At 38.1% G+C, this 18,052-nt stretch overlaps 3 protein-coding genes across 3 annotated transcripts; all 3 read right to left on the reverse strand.

Moving 5' to 3' along the window:
* Positions 1–4,203: 4,203 nt before the first annotated feature.
* LOC114352849 (uncharacterized) lies at positions 4,204–5,554 on the reverse strand. The gene is made up of 2 exons (XM_028304588.1): positions 5,511–5,554; positions 4,204–5,283 (listed from the first exon to the last, which is right to left on the reverse strand). Exons 1-2 carry the CDS (start codon positions 5,520–5,522, stop codon positions 4,204–4,206), a joined length of 1,092 nt encoding a protein of 363 aa, XP_028160389.1. The 5' UTR covers positions 5,523–5,554.
* A 4,137-nt stretch (positions 5,555–9,691) lies between these two features.
* On the reverse strand, positions 9,692–10,809 carry CPG8 (cuticular protein glycine-rich 8). The gene is made up of 2 exons (XM_028304600.1): positions 10,740–10,809; positions 9,692–10,663 (listed from the first exon to the last, which is right to left on the reverse strand). Exons 1-2 carry the CDS (start codon positions 10,749–10,751, stop codon positions 9,782–9,784), a joined length of 894 nt encoding a protein of 297 aa, XP_028160401.1. The 5' UTR covers positions 10,752–10,809; the 3' UTR covers positions 9,692–9,781.
* Positions 10,810–15,332: 4,523 nt separating this feature from the next.
* CPG7 (cuticular protein glycine-rich 7) lies at positions 15,333–18,005 on the reverse strand. The gene is made up of 2 exons (XM_028304608.1): positions 17,138–18,005; positions 15,333–17,049 (listed from the first exon to the last, which is right to left on the reverse strand). Exons 1-2 carry the CDS (start codon positions 17,147–17,149, stop codon positions 15,529–15,531), a joined length of 1,533 nt encoding a protein of 510 aa, XP_028160409.1. The 5' UTR covers positions 17,150–18,005; the 3' UTR covers positions 15,333–15,528.
* Between the last annotated feature and the right edge of the window lie 47 nt (positions 18,006–18,052).

The following is an 18,052-nucleotide window of genomic DNA, read 5'->3' on the forward strand; positions in this document are numbered from 1 at the left end:
TCCTCGTTATATGTAATTTAATAAAAAAAGTTTAATAAAAAAAGTTTATTAGCTTTTAAAGTAATTATGAAGTATAAATTAAATAGATATGTTTTTTCATTAATCGCTATTGTAACAAGGGTTTACACGCGTCTTTTCTCGCGTTAATTTGAAGTGAAGAACTTTGAAAAACTTTACAGTACTAAGGAAGTACCTATATAGAATACAATTTATGCGATATAAATCCTTGTTTTTGCAATTTTTTTATTAATATGTATTAGGGCATGTAGAGTTATTCTACTTATGTAGAGCATGCCCCAAAATTGGTTGTAAAATTTTACTAACAAACACTCCGACTCTTATGATTATAGTAATCATAAATTATAGGTACATATTGTGCCTATGTAATCATATTTTTATAGTAATCCGAGTAAATTATACAAAGTAAAAGCAATAAATTAATTGAATATATAACAATGCCGGAATAATAGAGAACTGACGTTATTTATCGACTGAATAATTAATTCTTCAGGAAATTATGAATTAATTTGCATTAAAAACGTATTAATATTATTATGCTGATATAATTAATACTGACAAGCGTTTTGGCACTTATTTTTTTTATTTAAAAAAATATTGTTTGCTGTGTAAAGCTCAAAGTTGCAGTGGGCTATGCTCGGCGTTTCTTTACGAGGTTGAAATGAGGAGATCCCTAAACGAACTAAAGTCGCTCACACAGCCCGACAGATTAGCAATCTGAAGTGGCTAGGCAGGGCACATATTACGCAGAACTGACGGCTGATGGGGCAGCAAGGTTCTAGAGTAGGGGGCGGGTACCGGAAAACGCAGCGTGTGACGTCCACCCACAAGGTGGACCGACGACATCTTAAAGGTAGCAGGAAGGCGCTGGACGTAGGCCGCTACCAACCGGTCAACACGGAAATCATTGGGGGATGCCTATGTTCAGCAGTGGACGTCCTATGGCTGAGATGATGATGATGATGAAAAGCTCGTGGGCTAAAATCCCCCTTCAGGTTGTCGTTAATTTCAGAAGAAATGAGATGTAATGAGAAATGAAAACTTCATGAAATTAATTTCTGAAAATAACTCTTGAACAGAAACTGGAAAATTCAGTCTGAAGCATCGCTATATTTATAAAATAACGCTTGCACATAAGTAGAGTATTTAAAACCTGTAGTCATTAAATTTCTTTAGATTGTTTTTTAATTTGTGGCATGTTGGCTGCTTATATTGATATTAGCGATTTTTCGCTCTGCTTACGGCTACGTAATGTTGCCCATTAGGAAGACAATACCGATTGCTTATCTAAAAACCCGCAACTGCCCCAATTGGGGGCGTTGCAACTGCTTTGTTTGCGATTTTGATTAAAAAATACTTGTTTTCATTGTTTGTAAATGTCTTTATGAAGACGATAGCTCATCATGAGTTATGTGATTCAGAAATATGATAAACTTTTTTGAATCAGCTATTTTCGTCACAATGTGCATAATATGGATCACATTAGCTCATTTAAAAGCTGCTTCTTTTAGCCTAGATATTTTCTCTTCAACGGCAACCTATCGCTAACTCGATTCTTCTTCTCAGTCGGTACACTCTTGTCAGAGTGGTCGTGGTCATCATTGTGAATCACGATGAGTGGTTCCTCGCAATACGGCGCCATACCTCGCTCACTACAGCTTTCCGGGCACTTTCGCTAACCGAACACTTAGTTGCGGCCTTGATCTGGTCCGTCCATCTCATTGGTGATCTACCACGTGGTCTGGTGCCCTCAACTTTTCCCTGCACTGCGAGACGCTCTATGGAGTCATTACTGCGCCGAGATACTTGGCCGAAGAAGGTCAAAATGCGCTAGCTCGATGGCATCCTAGAATTCAAACGCCCCAGAAAAAAATCATGGTACGCCTATTATTTATACCACAATATTTCATTAATTCGTAAATTCAATCAAAATGAAATCAACACTATATTATATTGTCAACGAGTTTTGTTTCGCTACACCAAATTTAAAGTGTGCAACACACATCATTAGGAAGACAATAAATGTGATTGTGTTGAAGCAACTTGCTTGACCTAGCTAGACGATGTTCAGTTACGTTCAGTGAAAATATACCTCCTTATCAATGAATTTAATGTTTAATTTAATTACGTGGTCATTTATTTTGCAGTTACTTTTTTTTTTAATTTATTTATTATTCATTATTGAGCAATTACACATTTGATCCAAATAGCGTCCTAAATCCTCTTTAGGTTTGTCTAGACACTATTGTTCTCTATACAAATAAAAACAAACGTTTTAGTATAATATTATATACTTAATACGTAGTTCGTTCGTTCGTTTCAGCCGAAAGAGGTCCACTGCTGGACAAAGGCTCCCCCTAAAGACTACTGTGCGTTTAAACACTAAGCGCCAGGCTTAGAAGACAAAAAAGTGTACTATGCATGCATAAGTAGATGTAGAGACAACAATAGTGAACATTTTAGGTGCCAGTTGTAGAAGAATAAAAAGCAGTTCCGCGGTAAGTCACTGATATGTCAAAGGCCAGATCATAAGTCATCACAAAACGTGAACTTAAAGCACTAACAAGTCACAACTTACGGGGCAGTATGGCGAAAAGCGTTTGCGCAAGTCTCAGAAATCTCGTAATTTTGCGGACACATCTCTTCCTGGTATAGTCAGACTTGAATATAATTATGTATTTACAACCACAGCAATACATTGAGGAGTTTTAATTTGAGCTTTAGGGAACTCGGAACTGCGACTAAACTGCTCTATATTGCAAGAAGATAGAAAAGAAAAGAACGAATAAAAAATAATATAAAAAATTGTAATTCATTGCTGATAAAAAGTTCGTTTGGTAGACCAAAAACCTATACCTATAATTATGTGGTAGATTGAATCATTATTGACTTGTAACTGTTAGGTACTTACGATATACTACGATAGTTCGTTCGTTCGTTCGTCAAGACGTCCACTGCTGGACAAAGGCCTCCCCCAAGGATTTCCACAAAGACCGCTTCGGCGCCGCTCACATCCTGGCACCTCCCGCGACCTTCACCAGATCGTCGGTTCACCTAGTGGGAGGCCTGCCCAGGCTACGTCTTCCGGCTCGTGGTCGCCACTCAAGAACTTTCCTGCCCCAGCAGCCATCGGCCACTACAATAGTAATGGGAACATTCTGCATGTATGTCTTTAAAGTGTTATGTCATCATTCTGTGTGGTCACTCTAAATATAACAGACTGTTAATGTTTTATGTCCGAGTGTACTTCATTTAGTATTCACTCAGGCTTTGCTTTCTACCTCGTAGACGACATTTGTCGTTGAAATTCGATCGGACGGAAGATCACGAGAACGTGTGAAAACCAAACGATAAATAAGCTGGCTTTGATAGTATGTGCGTGTATGTAATTTCTTAGTAAAGAAAAGCGGCGATTACGTTGGAATATCAATGATATCATGTTAGTAATGAAGGCATCATTTGAATACTTTATAGAGTATTTACTACTTTATATAGGATTACCACACCTGTAGATTAGTTGGAAAACTTGAATAAATAATGTGGTTACTTTAACGAACGATTAGATTAGTAGATATTATTAAATCGAAATAATAAGTGGAGTAAACGTGTTCTCAAGTGGATATCATGTTTCAGCAAATGTAAAGTAGGACGCCTGATGCACAAAAGACCGACGACCTCAAGAAAAGAAGAAGGGCTGGATGGAAAAATAGGAAGAATGTGCTCTTTCGTCCAGTCGGGATGATGATAAAAATTAAAGTAAGTAATGTTGAAAATTTGAAATCATCTAATCGTTGTTGGCCATAAAACAAATCAGCAAATATTTTGATTGTAGTTACAAATACATAATTCAGGATTTATAAAAGATATTATGCAATTATGCTAACCTAAACTTTAGTGTGATTTAGGTAGAGCAATTTCATTCTTTACAAATAATTTAAACAATATGATTGTTCGTTTTCTTCTAGCAAAGAAACAATAATCAAGCGCCTAGTGAATTCTTTGCCAGCGATTTTGTACACAGATGAAATTAATGTTTCGTTTGATGAAGGCGATTGGAATAAAAAGTTGTTAAATTTTCAAACCCACTTTAATAACACTCAACAATAAATAGATTCTCACAAATCATAATTCATCCCATAACACAAAAACAGGTTTTTAAAACAATTACCATAGAATCAAAATAGTTTAGTGCTTCCAGCCGTGTCGAAGAATTGGTTTTTCAGTAGGCAAAGATGGGATGATACTTACATGTCTAATCCCTCCAATAATGGGGCGTCGTTTGGTGGTGACCTCTTTCCTTATAACCACTGGAGGGGATTTCAGGATAGCTTGAGCTTTAGCCAAGGCATTTTCCTTCTCCAACTTGAGCACAAACTTTTGATACTCAGCTGATTGCTTGTGATCCTCAATACTAGGAGTATATTTCTGATAATAAGAATCATCTTTCTGGGTAGCTGTCTCCTCTTGATTATCTTCTGTCACTTGTGGGTTTGAAGGTTTACGATTATACGGAGATTCGTACTTGTCAAATTCAGTTACGAATTTTGATATTTCCTTCACTTCTTCAGGTTTTGGAGCCTCGGGTGAGTAGTCAGGCAAATATTCATACGGGACAAGTTTGTACTGCTTCTTATGTAACGGGTCCTGTTGAACTTCAAAAAGTTTTGATAATTCGTCATTGTCTGGATGTTGATGAGGTATCGGATGGAACAGTTGGAGCTTCGGAGTTTCATGAACTTTCTCATCGGTGTAAATCTTTATGAACGAGTAACTTTCAGGGAACTTTGTGTTAGGGTTTTGCTGGTTTAATTTTTCCAAAGGCGCAAAATATTTGAGATCGTCCGAAATCTTCGGTATCGGTGTCCAGCTTTGCTGGAATTTTGGCAAAAAATCGGCTGCGTTTTCGTTAGCAGGTTCTTCTACTGGTGGTGGTGCATTATGTAAGTTTGAAGCTGGTTTTTGAACATCACTTTGGTCTTTATAGTAAAAAATGTGTTGTTGCTCCAGCTGTCTTTTTATTTCAGCATCCAACTTCTCCAGATCTTGTTCACTTACGCTTTGGCTTTGTTTTTGGCTTTTTTCAGCTTGACTCGCTTCTAAGGCCCGGATCTGGCTTGGCGTTAAATATAGAGTTACTTCTTTCATGACATATCCTCGGTCACTGCTGGGAGCGGCTGTTGGTGAGCTTTGCTCAAATTTGTATGGTCCGGGATCATCTGTGCTTGCCTGTACGGTGACCAAGCATATTGACACCAGAAGACATTTCTGAAAACAATAAGAAAACACTTTAACTGAACTGATTTGCGCTGATGTCGCTCATATTGTATAAAGACAAACGCGTAGAGTCCGCTACGAAGGTATCATCCGATATCATGTTTCAAATTAATTTAAATTATTTCAAAATCTCTACTATTGATAAAGAAAATCTATCATTCCAATGTTTTCTATCTATTATTAATAGAAATTAATTTACAATTCGATTATTAACTTACTATTGAGGTCATTTTGTGGCTTTGTCACCCGCTGCGTTGCGTACGAGCATCTGCGCATCGTCTCCTAAGTCCACATACTTTATACACATCACTCTACCACGGAAACGCCATTTGACTTGCAATTAGATCAAAATCAATGAGGTTACGAAATAAAGAGAGGAAACATATTATAATACTTTGGCCGCGTATGCAAATATTTAGCTTATTAATTCGATATGAACTCTGAACCACTTAGTTTGCTGCAATTCTTGTTAGGTTTACACAGTTAAGTTTCCTTTTAAAGGAATGACTCAAAAAGCAGATCCAAAAGTAGCTCGATCTTGAAACTTTTGTTTAAAATACAGATTACCTTAAGCAATATTGAACTAATTCTATACATTCTAGTTTACCCAATAGTAATAAAACTTAAAAGCGTGATAAGTGAGAAAATTTATCGATGAAAATATCTACTTCAAATCAGGGATCTGGTTCACCCCTCGCCAAACTACAAAAAAATTGTATTGAATTGAGTTAAAATTAAAGAAAGAGGTAACCTATCTATTTTTTGTCGTGTTAACCACGAGATGAGACAAATAATTATAATGCCTATCAAGACACAATTTTTATTTTTCAGTTTCGTTACTCTATCTTCGAGATGTGTAGTTACTGTTGATCTCACCCTGTTTGAAACATAGAACATTTATAAATAATAATATGTTAAAATCAGAATAGTAACAATGAAGCCATAACTCATACCAAAAATAAGCTCCTCTCATAACAGGTGATTAATCTGACAATTAAATCTACACATATAAATATTTTGACCATTTATTGGCGAGTAAATTGATTTCATTCTGTGAATAAAAGCTACTTATTAGTATAATTGGAAACACGTTAGCCTAAAGATGTAACATTTATGTTAATGTTAGGTGAAACCGTTGGACTGTTAGCATGATAGGGTTGCCAATAGCAACATTAGAAGAGTGATATTTTCATATTAAAGTATTAGTAGAAAAAATGTTAAAACAAAATTATGGCTCATTTGTATTGTTTTTTTGTTTGGAAATACAAACGGAAACGACTCTACAATTCCACGAACAACTTCTATGCAAAATAACAACTTCTATTCAAATTGAAAATAATCATATTATTGATTTGTTGTTACTACAATATTATAATTAATTTTATGTATTAAGTATGGTTTATTTTAAAGCAATAAACTCAAATTGACAACCCTTAATGATGTCTCTGCCGTGTGGAGGTAATACGAGTGTGTTACAGAAAAATCATTAAAGTAATCATTATAAATAATATTTTAATTGAAATATAAACTAAATAAAATAGTAAACCAAATTTCAAGTTTTAACTTCACTCATAATAGGAATTATTATTATTAAACATTTATTATAATAACACTAGATGCGATTGTGGTCAATTACTTGTCTTGCATAAAATTTTTTTTTGTTTTTTTTTTGCATAAAAACTTGGAAGTTTTCGAGGATAATTCTAGGACGTAGCAGTTGTAAGTCCTGTTTAAAAGCTTATCTTACAGAAAATAAATTAATTTTATAAATTTTAATAAAATCGATACATCAACGCCATCTCTACCAACTCGAATGCCTTTCTTTTTAGTTGCGTATAGTAGTGATGTTGGATCTTGGATCTTGTATTAGTACATACAAAGTTCATTTATATGTCAATAGGTGGCGCTCACAGTTTAGTTAGATGACCAAGCTTTTAAGTTTGATAAAGCTTGTTTGGCTCTACCTTAAGATAAATATAACAAGACCGTAAATATATTATATTCTACACTCCTGCTAGACAATCCTTTTAAATATTATTGTTTTTAAATAACAGACATTGTAAATACATGATGACTGATAATGGTCCTAACACTACATTTATATTGAGTTGCACCATCTTATTTTGACTTTAACAAGTTATTGTTAAAGTTTTGGTCAAAGTAAGTTGGTCGGTAGAGTAGAATACATTTGTCACTAACCCCTATAACTCTTCCCGCGGGTGTCGTAAGAGGTGACTTAGGGATTACATATCAAACAGAGAACGGGCAGCAGCGCTCTCTGAAAAATATCAATCTTTTAAACTGCGATCACCACCCCTCGCCTGCCGAGCGTGGGGATTATGGCAAAATCCTCCATTATAGTGGAGGAGGCTCATATAGTCCAGCAGTGGACTGTAAAGGGCTGTTGATGATGAAGTTGGTGCAATTCAGCCTTAGGGGAGAACCGTATAATCTTTTATTACACTCTGAATTTATATGACGCCCAATAACGCCTGTGACATAACACGCTACCTTGTCCTTAATTCAATTCTTTATTGCTATTCCTCTTTGATTTTACACGAACTTTGATGTTTTAAGTTCACAATATTGACTTCCGTATCATAATTAAATCGCATACAACATTATTACGGTCTAATGACTAATAATAACTAATAAGTTGCTTTGGGTCGTGTTTACATGACGTTCATTAAATGTAGAGCAGGTTTTATAAAGAAAATCCACGATTTGTTTCATTTACAGTTAGTCTTTAATTACTACAAGCTTCTTTGTTAAGGTCCTAACGAATATTAGTACAAATAAAATAGTGGACTGTATTAAAATACGTGCTTTAATTCTCGCCAGCCTCGCGTCCTCCAAGGTTTTCCACAATGAACGGCCCTGCGCTGCTCGCATCCAGGCTCTTCCCGCGACCTTCACCAGAACGTCGGTCCACCTAGTAGGAGGCCTGCCCACGCTACGTCTTCCAGCCCGTGGTCGCCACTCGAGAACTTTTCTGCCCCAAAGGCCATCGTCTCTATGAGCTATGTGCCCCGCCCACTGCCACTTGATTTTAGCAATTCTTCTCGCCAGCCTAATTACAATCAATTATTTAGGACTATTACGCGGTAATCGTGCGTCGAAGGTGGTATCCCAAGGCGAGTGTGTGTTTAGGGCNTGTTTAAATAATAACAACAACTTCACAAATTCCTTAAATTAGTGCATTGACTCTACTCGGACTGATATTCAAAATTTGAATTTTGAACCTTTTTTTTACTTTACAATAAGTTCAAAGCAGGTAAAAACTTAACAAAATATTTACTTTGAGGCTACGCCTAGTAGTTTTTTTTTAAATTGAAATTAAATTATGCGATTTGGGTATTTTGGTGAAATTACTAAAAATTTATGTAAAAGTAGCCATCTGGCATGGAACGTGTTATGGGGGCTGAAAATATAGGAAATGACCCATTCTATCCGCCAAATCATTTTGGCACACGATGCGCCAAACACCCTGTAGAAATAGTAATAAATAATAAGATACCTATTCATAGCTGATTATGATTATACTTGCGAGATAAGAATCCACAACCGCGTCGGTCATTTTTAGAGTCTGACAAGCGAAGCACCGCATGGGCAATGAGGTTCTGGAATGGAGGTTACACACCGGAAAGCACAGCGTAGGACGTCGAATTGAAGGCAGTCGTGCAAGACGTATGATCCTATAAAGATTTTAATAAGCCACTGGATAAATCTGGCTTATGTTCAGCAGTGGACGTCCGTGTCCGTCCGTGTGGCTGATGGTATGTTTAGGGGCCGTCTCATTTGATTATTGTATCAACTGATTTCACTTGTGCTTCTCAAGTAGTTTACATGATGTTCTCATAGTTGGCTTAAAACCATGAGACTTCATTTTACCAGCAACGCCACGCCAACCATGAAAAGTTCACTTTATAAACATTGGCTTGTATTTTTTTTAAATAGGCCTACCATAAATTTATATGAAATAATTATTACTACTACTATGAAGATTAATTACATCAAACACAAAATAATTCCCATTACAAAAAGTTTTGTGCTCATTGTTGTTTCAGTCTACGAGTCTATTAACTACGAGCACTACATACAGTAATACTGCTATACAGTATGCTATACAGTACTACTATACAGTAATACATACTACGAGTATAATATTCCTACAATATTTTTACCCATAATAATAATTTATAAGTGTGTACTTGTTTTGAGAAGTTTTGTTATGATGATAACTGTTGTTAGTTACGTATAACAATATATTATCTGTGATATACCATTAGTTTCAAGAGAGCCTTTCAGGAAAGGGCTTTTACAGTAATGTGTTATACGGGCAGATCAAAGGATTAGGTAGGATATTAAATCTACGAAATTATATTTTGTAACGTCTTTTATTCTTTGTACACCTATTTTATTTACAACTAGTGACTATTTATTTACACGTATTGACTATTTGGTATGATCACAACTTATGCTCTATGGTTCACCAGCAGCAGCTCTTCTTCTGGTAGTGGGTGACGTGCTTGATGATGTGGAGAGGGTACGGCTTCCATACGGGGACTGGCACTTCGACGTGCTTCTCTACTGGCACATGTACCTTCTTGATGACCTCGTATGGCCTGTCCACGGGGATGGGAACCTTTCTGATGACCTCAACAGGCACGTGCTTCACGACCTCATAAGGCACAGGCCTCTCTACTTCGACCGTTTGGGTCTTGTACACTGGGTAAGGCACTTGTTTCACGACATCCACTGGTACATTGTAAGGCTGAGGCACCGGCACCCTCACCTCCTGACGAACAGGCACGGGGTAAGGCTGCGGCACAGCGACCTGCACGTGACGGACGACCTCAACTGGCACGCGTCTGACGACGTCTTGCACGACTGCCTTCAATTCGTATCTTGACGCTGCAGCAATAGGCTTTCCAACCGTCACGGAGGTTCCGATCACTCTTGGTGCTCCAAGGGTTAAGGAGCCACCGCCGGCCGGTGGGGGTGGACGGTTTTCATCAAGATTGAGGCTGCCTGAGGTCTCAGGGGGTCCGTAGACTGGTGCCGGCGCTGCTAGTGGGTATCCAATAGGGCCGCTGCTTATGGGAGTGCTGGGAAGTGGCGCGGGAAGGCTCGCGTCAGCTATCAAGCCTCCTGAGTGCACTGGAGGACCGTAGGAATTTGAAGGAACTCCATATGATGCTGACGGCGCGCTATGGGCTGAATCTGTGTATGAATCGTGATGTATATGGCCTGAATCGTGATGGTGATGGCCGGAATCGTGATGGTGATGGCCGGAATCATGATGGTGATGACCTGATAGGTATCCTGCTCTGACACTGCACACAATCGCCGTCAAGAAGAGCGTCCGAACCTGTAACAATGATAAAGCTTATTGATATCTTTTCGATTGGCTGCTAAATTGATTTGTGTATCATCTCAGGACTTACAACAAACGCCATGGCTTTTAGCTAATCGCTTTGAAGCCAAATCGGGTGATGTGTTGTTGTCTCTTCCGAGCTTTGGTGGTTTGTGAATCGGTAACGTAATGGGCCCGCATATTTATACGGAATCAAAGTTGTTCTGCCGATGCGATGCCTATGAATAAATTAAAGTTTGGTTTAGCGGATGTCGCTGCGTCCGATTCGTCACTAAATTTCTATGTTAATCTGTGGTCTCAATAAGAGTGGTATTTCCTAAGATTACGTAAGGATGATTTATGAGGTGGTTTGGGAGACAGCTGGTCGTCCAACGGGGCCATCATTGTTCTATTGCCCCACTTGTGATAGGCTCGGCAGGTTGATGCGCCTTTTTAGTTGAAAGCTGTTACGTATTTTGGTATTTCTTCGTAATTTCGTAGAACTGCCTCCAGATAAGTATTCATAAGTTTTGGTATACATGTAATACCTTCTTTGTCATTGGTTTGTTGGAAACTTAAAGTTATGGTGGAAGCTTAAACTAATGATATTTTTGTAGGTAAATTGCCTGGATTATTCCTACTTGTATGCTTCTATGTATTGGTGTTATGTCTTTATGATTAGGTGTAAGTATTTATCCTTACAATCACGCAGTGACTAATCGGAGATGAAATGTCATGGCACATTTAATTTCACTAAGTGTACATTTCAAATGAAATTATCCTGTTCATTATTCAGAATATCAAAGTAACGTAATTTTAACTAAAGACATTCTTAATGTCTTTAGTTAAAATTACACAACAGGAATATTGTTTTCATAGGGGTCACTTAAAAATAGGGATTGATGATGAAAACGGGCATAACTCTGTTATTGTAATCCATGTTCAGACATGCAGTACTGCAGGTAGGTACATGCCATACATTATACTGCACACTATTCTCTCATCTATCTTCTTAACTTAGGTAATCCTTGCCATAACAATAATTCAAAACGCCTATTCCGTAGGCTTGGCCATTTCCAACGACATAAACGTTACTTACGTTTCTCTAGAAAGCGATAGAAATTCCATAAAACGTACAAATTTCCATATCCTTGTCATTAAATTTATGCCATTTCATAGCGAAATTTTAACTCTAAAATGATTATGAAGGAATAAAAGTTACAAATTGATTTACGTTATGGTGCTTAGAATTCAGTAACTTATTCATTAACAAATCTCTTTTAAGTCTGATTTTATCGTCGTGTGTGTCCTTGATATGAATTGATTCTATTTTTAGCTGATTGCAGAAACTAAGGTTTAATGTGTTTTAATTATAATATGTCTATTTATGTATATAGAGACCTATCAATTGCATTGTCATAGTTGAATTTTGAATAGTGACCTATTTTTAATGTTATTTAGGTATCTACAGGGTGAAACGATAAGTGATCTCACTCGATTATTTCTAAACTATACAAGATATTGAAAAACTGGTTACTGATCCTGAAAGTGCTTCAAGAGCTCTATCAAACGGTACCAACAATAGGTTACAGAAAAAAACTGGATCTATCTGAAAATTCAATGTTTCCAGCTTCCATACTAAATGTATGCCAGACACACATTATTAGAAGTGTATTTTTTTATTTATTTAATAATAGACTCTTAAAATAAACTCGTAAATTTTATTCTTATTTTAAATTATTCATGGAAAGCATTGGTTTTAAGCTTTATCCCAACTAATCCCAACTAATATTATAAATGCGAAAGTAACTCTGTCTGTCTGTCTGTCTGTCTGTCTGTCTGTCTGTTACGCTTTCCCGCTTAAACCTCGTAACCGATTTTGATGAAATTTGGCATAGAGATAGTTTGAGTCCCGGGAAAGAACATAGGATAGTTTTTATCCCGGTTTTTTAAACAGGGACGCGCGCGATAAAGTTTTTCTGTGACAGACAAAATTCCACGCGGGCGAAGCCGCGGGCGGAAAGCTAGTTTGCTATAATATTGTCAAGAGATGAGTGTCATGAATGTGGTAGTACACAATCTATGGAAGAAGGAAACATTGAATTTTTGGATAGATCCAGTTTATTCTGTAATCTATTATTGATACCATTAGATATAGAGCTTGTGAAGCACTTTTAAAATCAGTAACGAGTTTATTGATATCTTGTAGGTATAATTTAGAAATAATCGAGTGAGATCACTTATCGTTTCCACCCTGTATACACACTATGAAAGTGGGAAGAAAATAATTGCTTTTATAATAATTTTACTTTGAGGCTACTTATTTACCGATTTTTTATCTATCGAGTGTTGGAGATGTCAATGGCCTAACCCAATAATGGATCTACATTATTATCATCTATGATACCTACAAGGCAAGGTGAACCGCCGACCTCATAAATGTAACAGAAAGGTGCTGGATACAGGCAGCTACCAACCGGCCAATATGGAAATTGGAGGAGGTCTGTCTTCAGCAGTGGACGTCCTGTAGCTGAAATGATGATGGTGATGACTCCTGCATCCTAAAATGGTACGAGTTACTTGAAACAGCGTTTCACGTTGAAGGGTTCAATCATTTTGCCATTCTTGGTATTCATCATATTGTATGCCTCTATTATTGTTAAAATATTTTTTTGTACTTTATTAGTGCAATAAAGTTGAAATAAAATAAATTATTAATAACACAACCAGTGAAGAAGGTTAAGTAAGAGGTTGCTAATGAACCAATTTTATCATCTCACAATGGTATCATAGTCCAATAATTTATAATGACTTAAGAAATTTTGATTTGTGTCCATCGTTTCGTCAGCAGTTATGTAAAGTGTCGCCTAACCCTTAATGTATTTCTATGAATTAGTTATTTTTAACATTCGTCTCGCAATAGGCAGTTTCTTCGCCAGTTTTCTCCGTCCTTGGATTTAAATGCAGATGAGCAATAAACATATCATTATGGTGACCGATTTTGCCTCCGATGTCTTCCGGATTGATTTCGACAGTAGTTGCGTAAATATTGGTGACAGTCTAGGCAGTTATGAGCCTGACCTGTGTCACTATCTTCATCTATACATACATTTGATGTAAGAAAATAAGAATGAATAATTGAATAGTTTCTAATTACCTAGTTCCTACTGCACGTAGTAACGTTAGTAATATCTGCTACTTATACTAATTTTCCAATTGACAAAGGTGACTGAGTTTCTTCCGCCACTTCTTCTCAGCACCAGCCCATATGTTGTCCCGAAGTGGTGGTAGGGCAAGCTATATTTAGGACGTGTATAAGTGCCCTACAAAGGGCCTATGTATACTGAACAAACTATTTGAATTTGAAAATACATGATCCTAGGTAAATTAAAAACTTACCTCTCTGTAGCTCTACATTTAAGCTCTATTGCTTCGTTCTTGTTAGAACAGTAGCTAATACCTTACACATTATCAATAGCTAAAAGTTGCCACGGTTGAAATACTTTAGTAACCAACTTTACAAGACAATATTAATGCATTTAAGTTCCTACGCAGGTGTACAATAGTTGTTGCATTTCACGAAGGTGAGTGAGCTTTACATTGGTGGTGGCTCGCTACTGTTCGTTTTTCAAAAGTTTTGATAGACATTACATTATAGTTATGTGCATGCACGCACACGTACAGACACAAGAATACTCACTCGCCTTCGTGAGTTGCAAGAACCATATAATATACATAAAGTAGTTAAAATTGTTCTATCCACAGCTGAAAAATGCTGCTTTTTTACTATTGTGTTGGAATGTGTCAGATATCGGACTTCCGATGTCATAGCTAAGGCTAGACCAGTTAAGTTCCTAGTTCACACACACCAGTAGACCTAGGTTGGATTTTTACTGCGACATCGTAGTCGTTTTACAGAACAATGTTGTAGCCTGAAGTCTTTTTTTCGGCTTCATCAGATTTATAGCTACTGAAAATCATAATACATATACCCAATAACAGTATTTAATGGTCATCATCTCTTATATTGCTTATCAGAATAAAGAGTCGGTATAATGAAGATTCATTAATTGTTTTGTGTTATGAAACTGGGCGGGATTCGAACCCAAAAACTCTAGCTTATTTTTAATATTGATCATTATTGTACAATGGAAATGTTCCTCTAATAAATTATAAGAATAAACTAAGTCACTATTGATTTAAACAGGAAATATACCTATAAAAGTGTTAACTGAATAAACTCATACTTACAATAAATTAGAACACAGCTTGTAGCTCCTTTACCTTTACTGGCCAGTTACAATCTAGCTTAGCTATCATACATATTTACGTAAGTAACTTTGATTCATGAATACCAGCCACCTTATAATATAATCACAAAGTACCTAGTATTGTAGGTATATGTAAATAAGGTAAATACGAGTATAAATTCGTTACTTTATCTCAATATTCAGAGTTCTCGCCTAAACGTATTTTCTTCTTGTAAATAATAATAAATGCAAAATGATAATTAATTACGTATTAAGATATCCAATTTAATTTCTAACAACTCTACGAGTATAATGTCTGTCTTCGATATGATTTATTAAGCTTTATGTTTGTCAGAATTTTTTAGGATTGAATTATTGGATATGGGAAACAGTTGAAGCACCTTAACTCAAAATAAAATAAAATATTCTTTGGAAAATCGTTTTTAATAAAGTAATAAACTTATATTACTATACACAAACGAGACAAACAATAACAATAATACAACTTAACTAATGACTTAGTTATCACCCTACGTTGCAGCCTACGATGAGCCATGACGCGAAATATATTTACAAAAGGACTAGGAATGGTAATGATATATTACATGAGGTAATTGTCTTGTTTGGCGTCTACCATCCGTGGCCGTGGGAACTGTGGCCGTGCGAGCTGTGGCCATGCGAGCTGTGGCCGTGGCTCTGTGCGTGGTGGTGGACAGTCTTCACGTGAGGTACGGCGTACTTCTTCTCGATATGTACCGGCACCTTAATAAGCTTCACAACTGGTACTTTCACAATCTTTTCCACCGGCACGGGGTTGTCTACCGGCACCTTCACCACCTTCTCCACGGGCACTTTTACAATCTTCTCCACGGGGTAAGGCACTGGCTTGTCAACCTTCACTTGCTGATACTTAACCACTGGTACAGGGACGTTTCTGACGCGTGGCACTTGTACGGGGTAAGGCTGTGGCACGGGGATCTCAACCCTTTGGGGAACTTGCACTGGAACGGGCTGGGGAACTCTGTGGGTCACTTCACGGAAGACTTGGTAGGTTTCTTCGCGCACGCGGTAGCGAGTAGGGGCACCGTTGCCGTTAGCCAGGCCGTGGATTTCAGTGATGACGGGAGCTTTGGGACCCGGAGGAAGGGCATCACCCGCACCGGCCGCTCCAATAACGCCACCAACTCCGGCTCCGCCGCCCAGACCACCACCACCGATAGCTCCACCGGCGCCAATGCCTCCAATAGCGCCTCCAATAGCACCTCCAATACCGCCTCCAATACCGCCTCCAATACCGCCTCCAATACCGCCTCCAATAGCGCCTCCTACGGCGCCGATATCTCCACCAGCGCCAATACCGCCGATGGCGCCAATACCTCCAGCACCAAAGGAGGGTCCAGAAGGCAGAGGACCTGATGAGAGAGGTGGAGAAGGCAATGATGATCCGAATCCTGATGATAAGTCAGATGGTGGCAAATAACTAGAGCCAGGAGACGAGAAAGAGTGTGAATCGAGTCCTGATGGAAGGGGCGCTGCTGGCAACGATGGCAGGGGTGCTGCTGGGAGGTGAGAGTCGTACGACGAGCCACTGTCGAAGCCACCGCTAAGCCCGCCTTCAAGGGAATGGCCTGAGATTCCACCGCTTAAAGAGTGGCCTGAAATTCCACCACTCAGAGAGTGACCGGAAAACCCACCGCTCAAGGAATGGCCTGAAAGCCCACCGCTCAAAGAATGGTCGGAGAAACCACCGCTTACCGAATGGCCAGAGAGACCACCGCTTATGGAATGGCCGGAGAGTCCACCGCTAATCGAATGTCCGGAAAGGCCACCACTAAGTGAGTGGCCTGAGAATCCACCACTTAAAGAGTGGCTGGAAAGTCCACTGTCATGGTGAGAGAGGTCGGAGTGGCTGGAATACCCACCTCCAAGTCCATGCCCATGGTCATGGTATGTGGCTGACGGTAAGGAGCCAGCTGGGAAGCTGCTAGGAGAGAAACTGTCCAAAGCACTAGGGGCGCTGAGAGACGACGATGGGAGACTAGAGTGATGGTCATGGTGATCGTGATGGCTTAGAGGCGCGTGGTGATGATTGCCATGTAGGTATCCTGCGTGGGTGTTGCTAACTAGTATGGCAAGAGCTGCCAATTTTGCCTGTGAACAAAAATGATTTAATTGTATTGCTGTCTTATTATGTCTTCAACATTTTCATTTATTTATTGCCTTTGTATTGTTTACTTACAAAAGTAGCCATTTCGATTAGCTAATCGCTGGCCACCGAAGTGAACTTGTGTCTTCTACCACAAGCCTCGCTTGTTTGTGTTGGTCAAAATGTTTTCTTCATATTTATATCGATGTCGCCGGCTGGCTGTAGGTCAACAAAATATTGAGATCGCGAGCGAGGAACCGGTTCGGATACATCTTTCCTTTTCTAACGGAAATAGCTGAATTAATTCAACGATGGATTACTTAATACCTAATGGGCTGGAGGCTTATGGGCGCATCAGTATGAATGACTAACGATTTCTATAAATTATGTTAATGTTGTTAAAATTGGCAAAGATTTTTTTAAGGCGTGACATTATTCTCGTCTGAAATGAAGTAGATAAGTACTTTAATCGAGATCGATTTATAATTGTTAGTATCGCCACTGAAAAGCTGTTATCCGTAAGATGATTCTAATCACAATTTGTTCGTTCATAAATCAGATTAATTAACGAATTGCATTACACGCAACAAATGAAGATACGGCCTTTAAAATGGTCTGCAAAAACGCCGCGTTTCATAATTTGATCTGGACATAAATATCTGCAGTGATCGGCAGAAGTAGAAGTATGGTGCATGCGTTCAGAAAGCGCGACACACGCAACGGGCGAGACACGATCTATCCGACTCGCCAATTCTTGTTTGAACAATAAAACTAATTACTGAATATTAAAGATCGACTTCCAGCTATTAATAATATTAGCACGTCTTTTACTGAGGAAAACGTCCCCGACCAAGTCTTTCTCTCGTTTATAATCAATTAATTTTCATCTAATTCGCATCATTTAATTTTCATTATTTTCAATTTTCCAGAAATTGTACGAATTTTTGAAGATAATCACGGTAATCAATTATGACGGTACAGTAATTAAAAGAACTGCTAATGCTGAAG

This window comes from Ostrinia furnacalis, unplaced genomic scaffold (assembly GCF_004193835.3).
Source record: "Ostrinia furnacalis isolate ACB-3 unplaced genomic scaffold, ASM419383v2 OfSCF1459, whole genome shotgun sequence".
In the NCBI taxonomy this organism is placed as follows: Eukaryota; Metazoa; Arthropoda; class Insecta; order Lepidoptera; family Crambidae; genus Ostrinia; species Ostrinia furnacalis.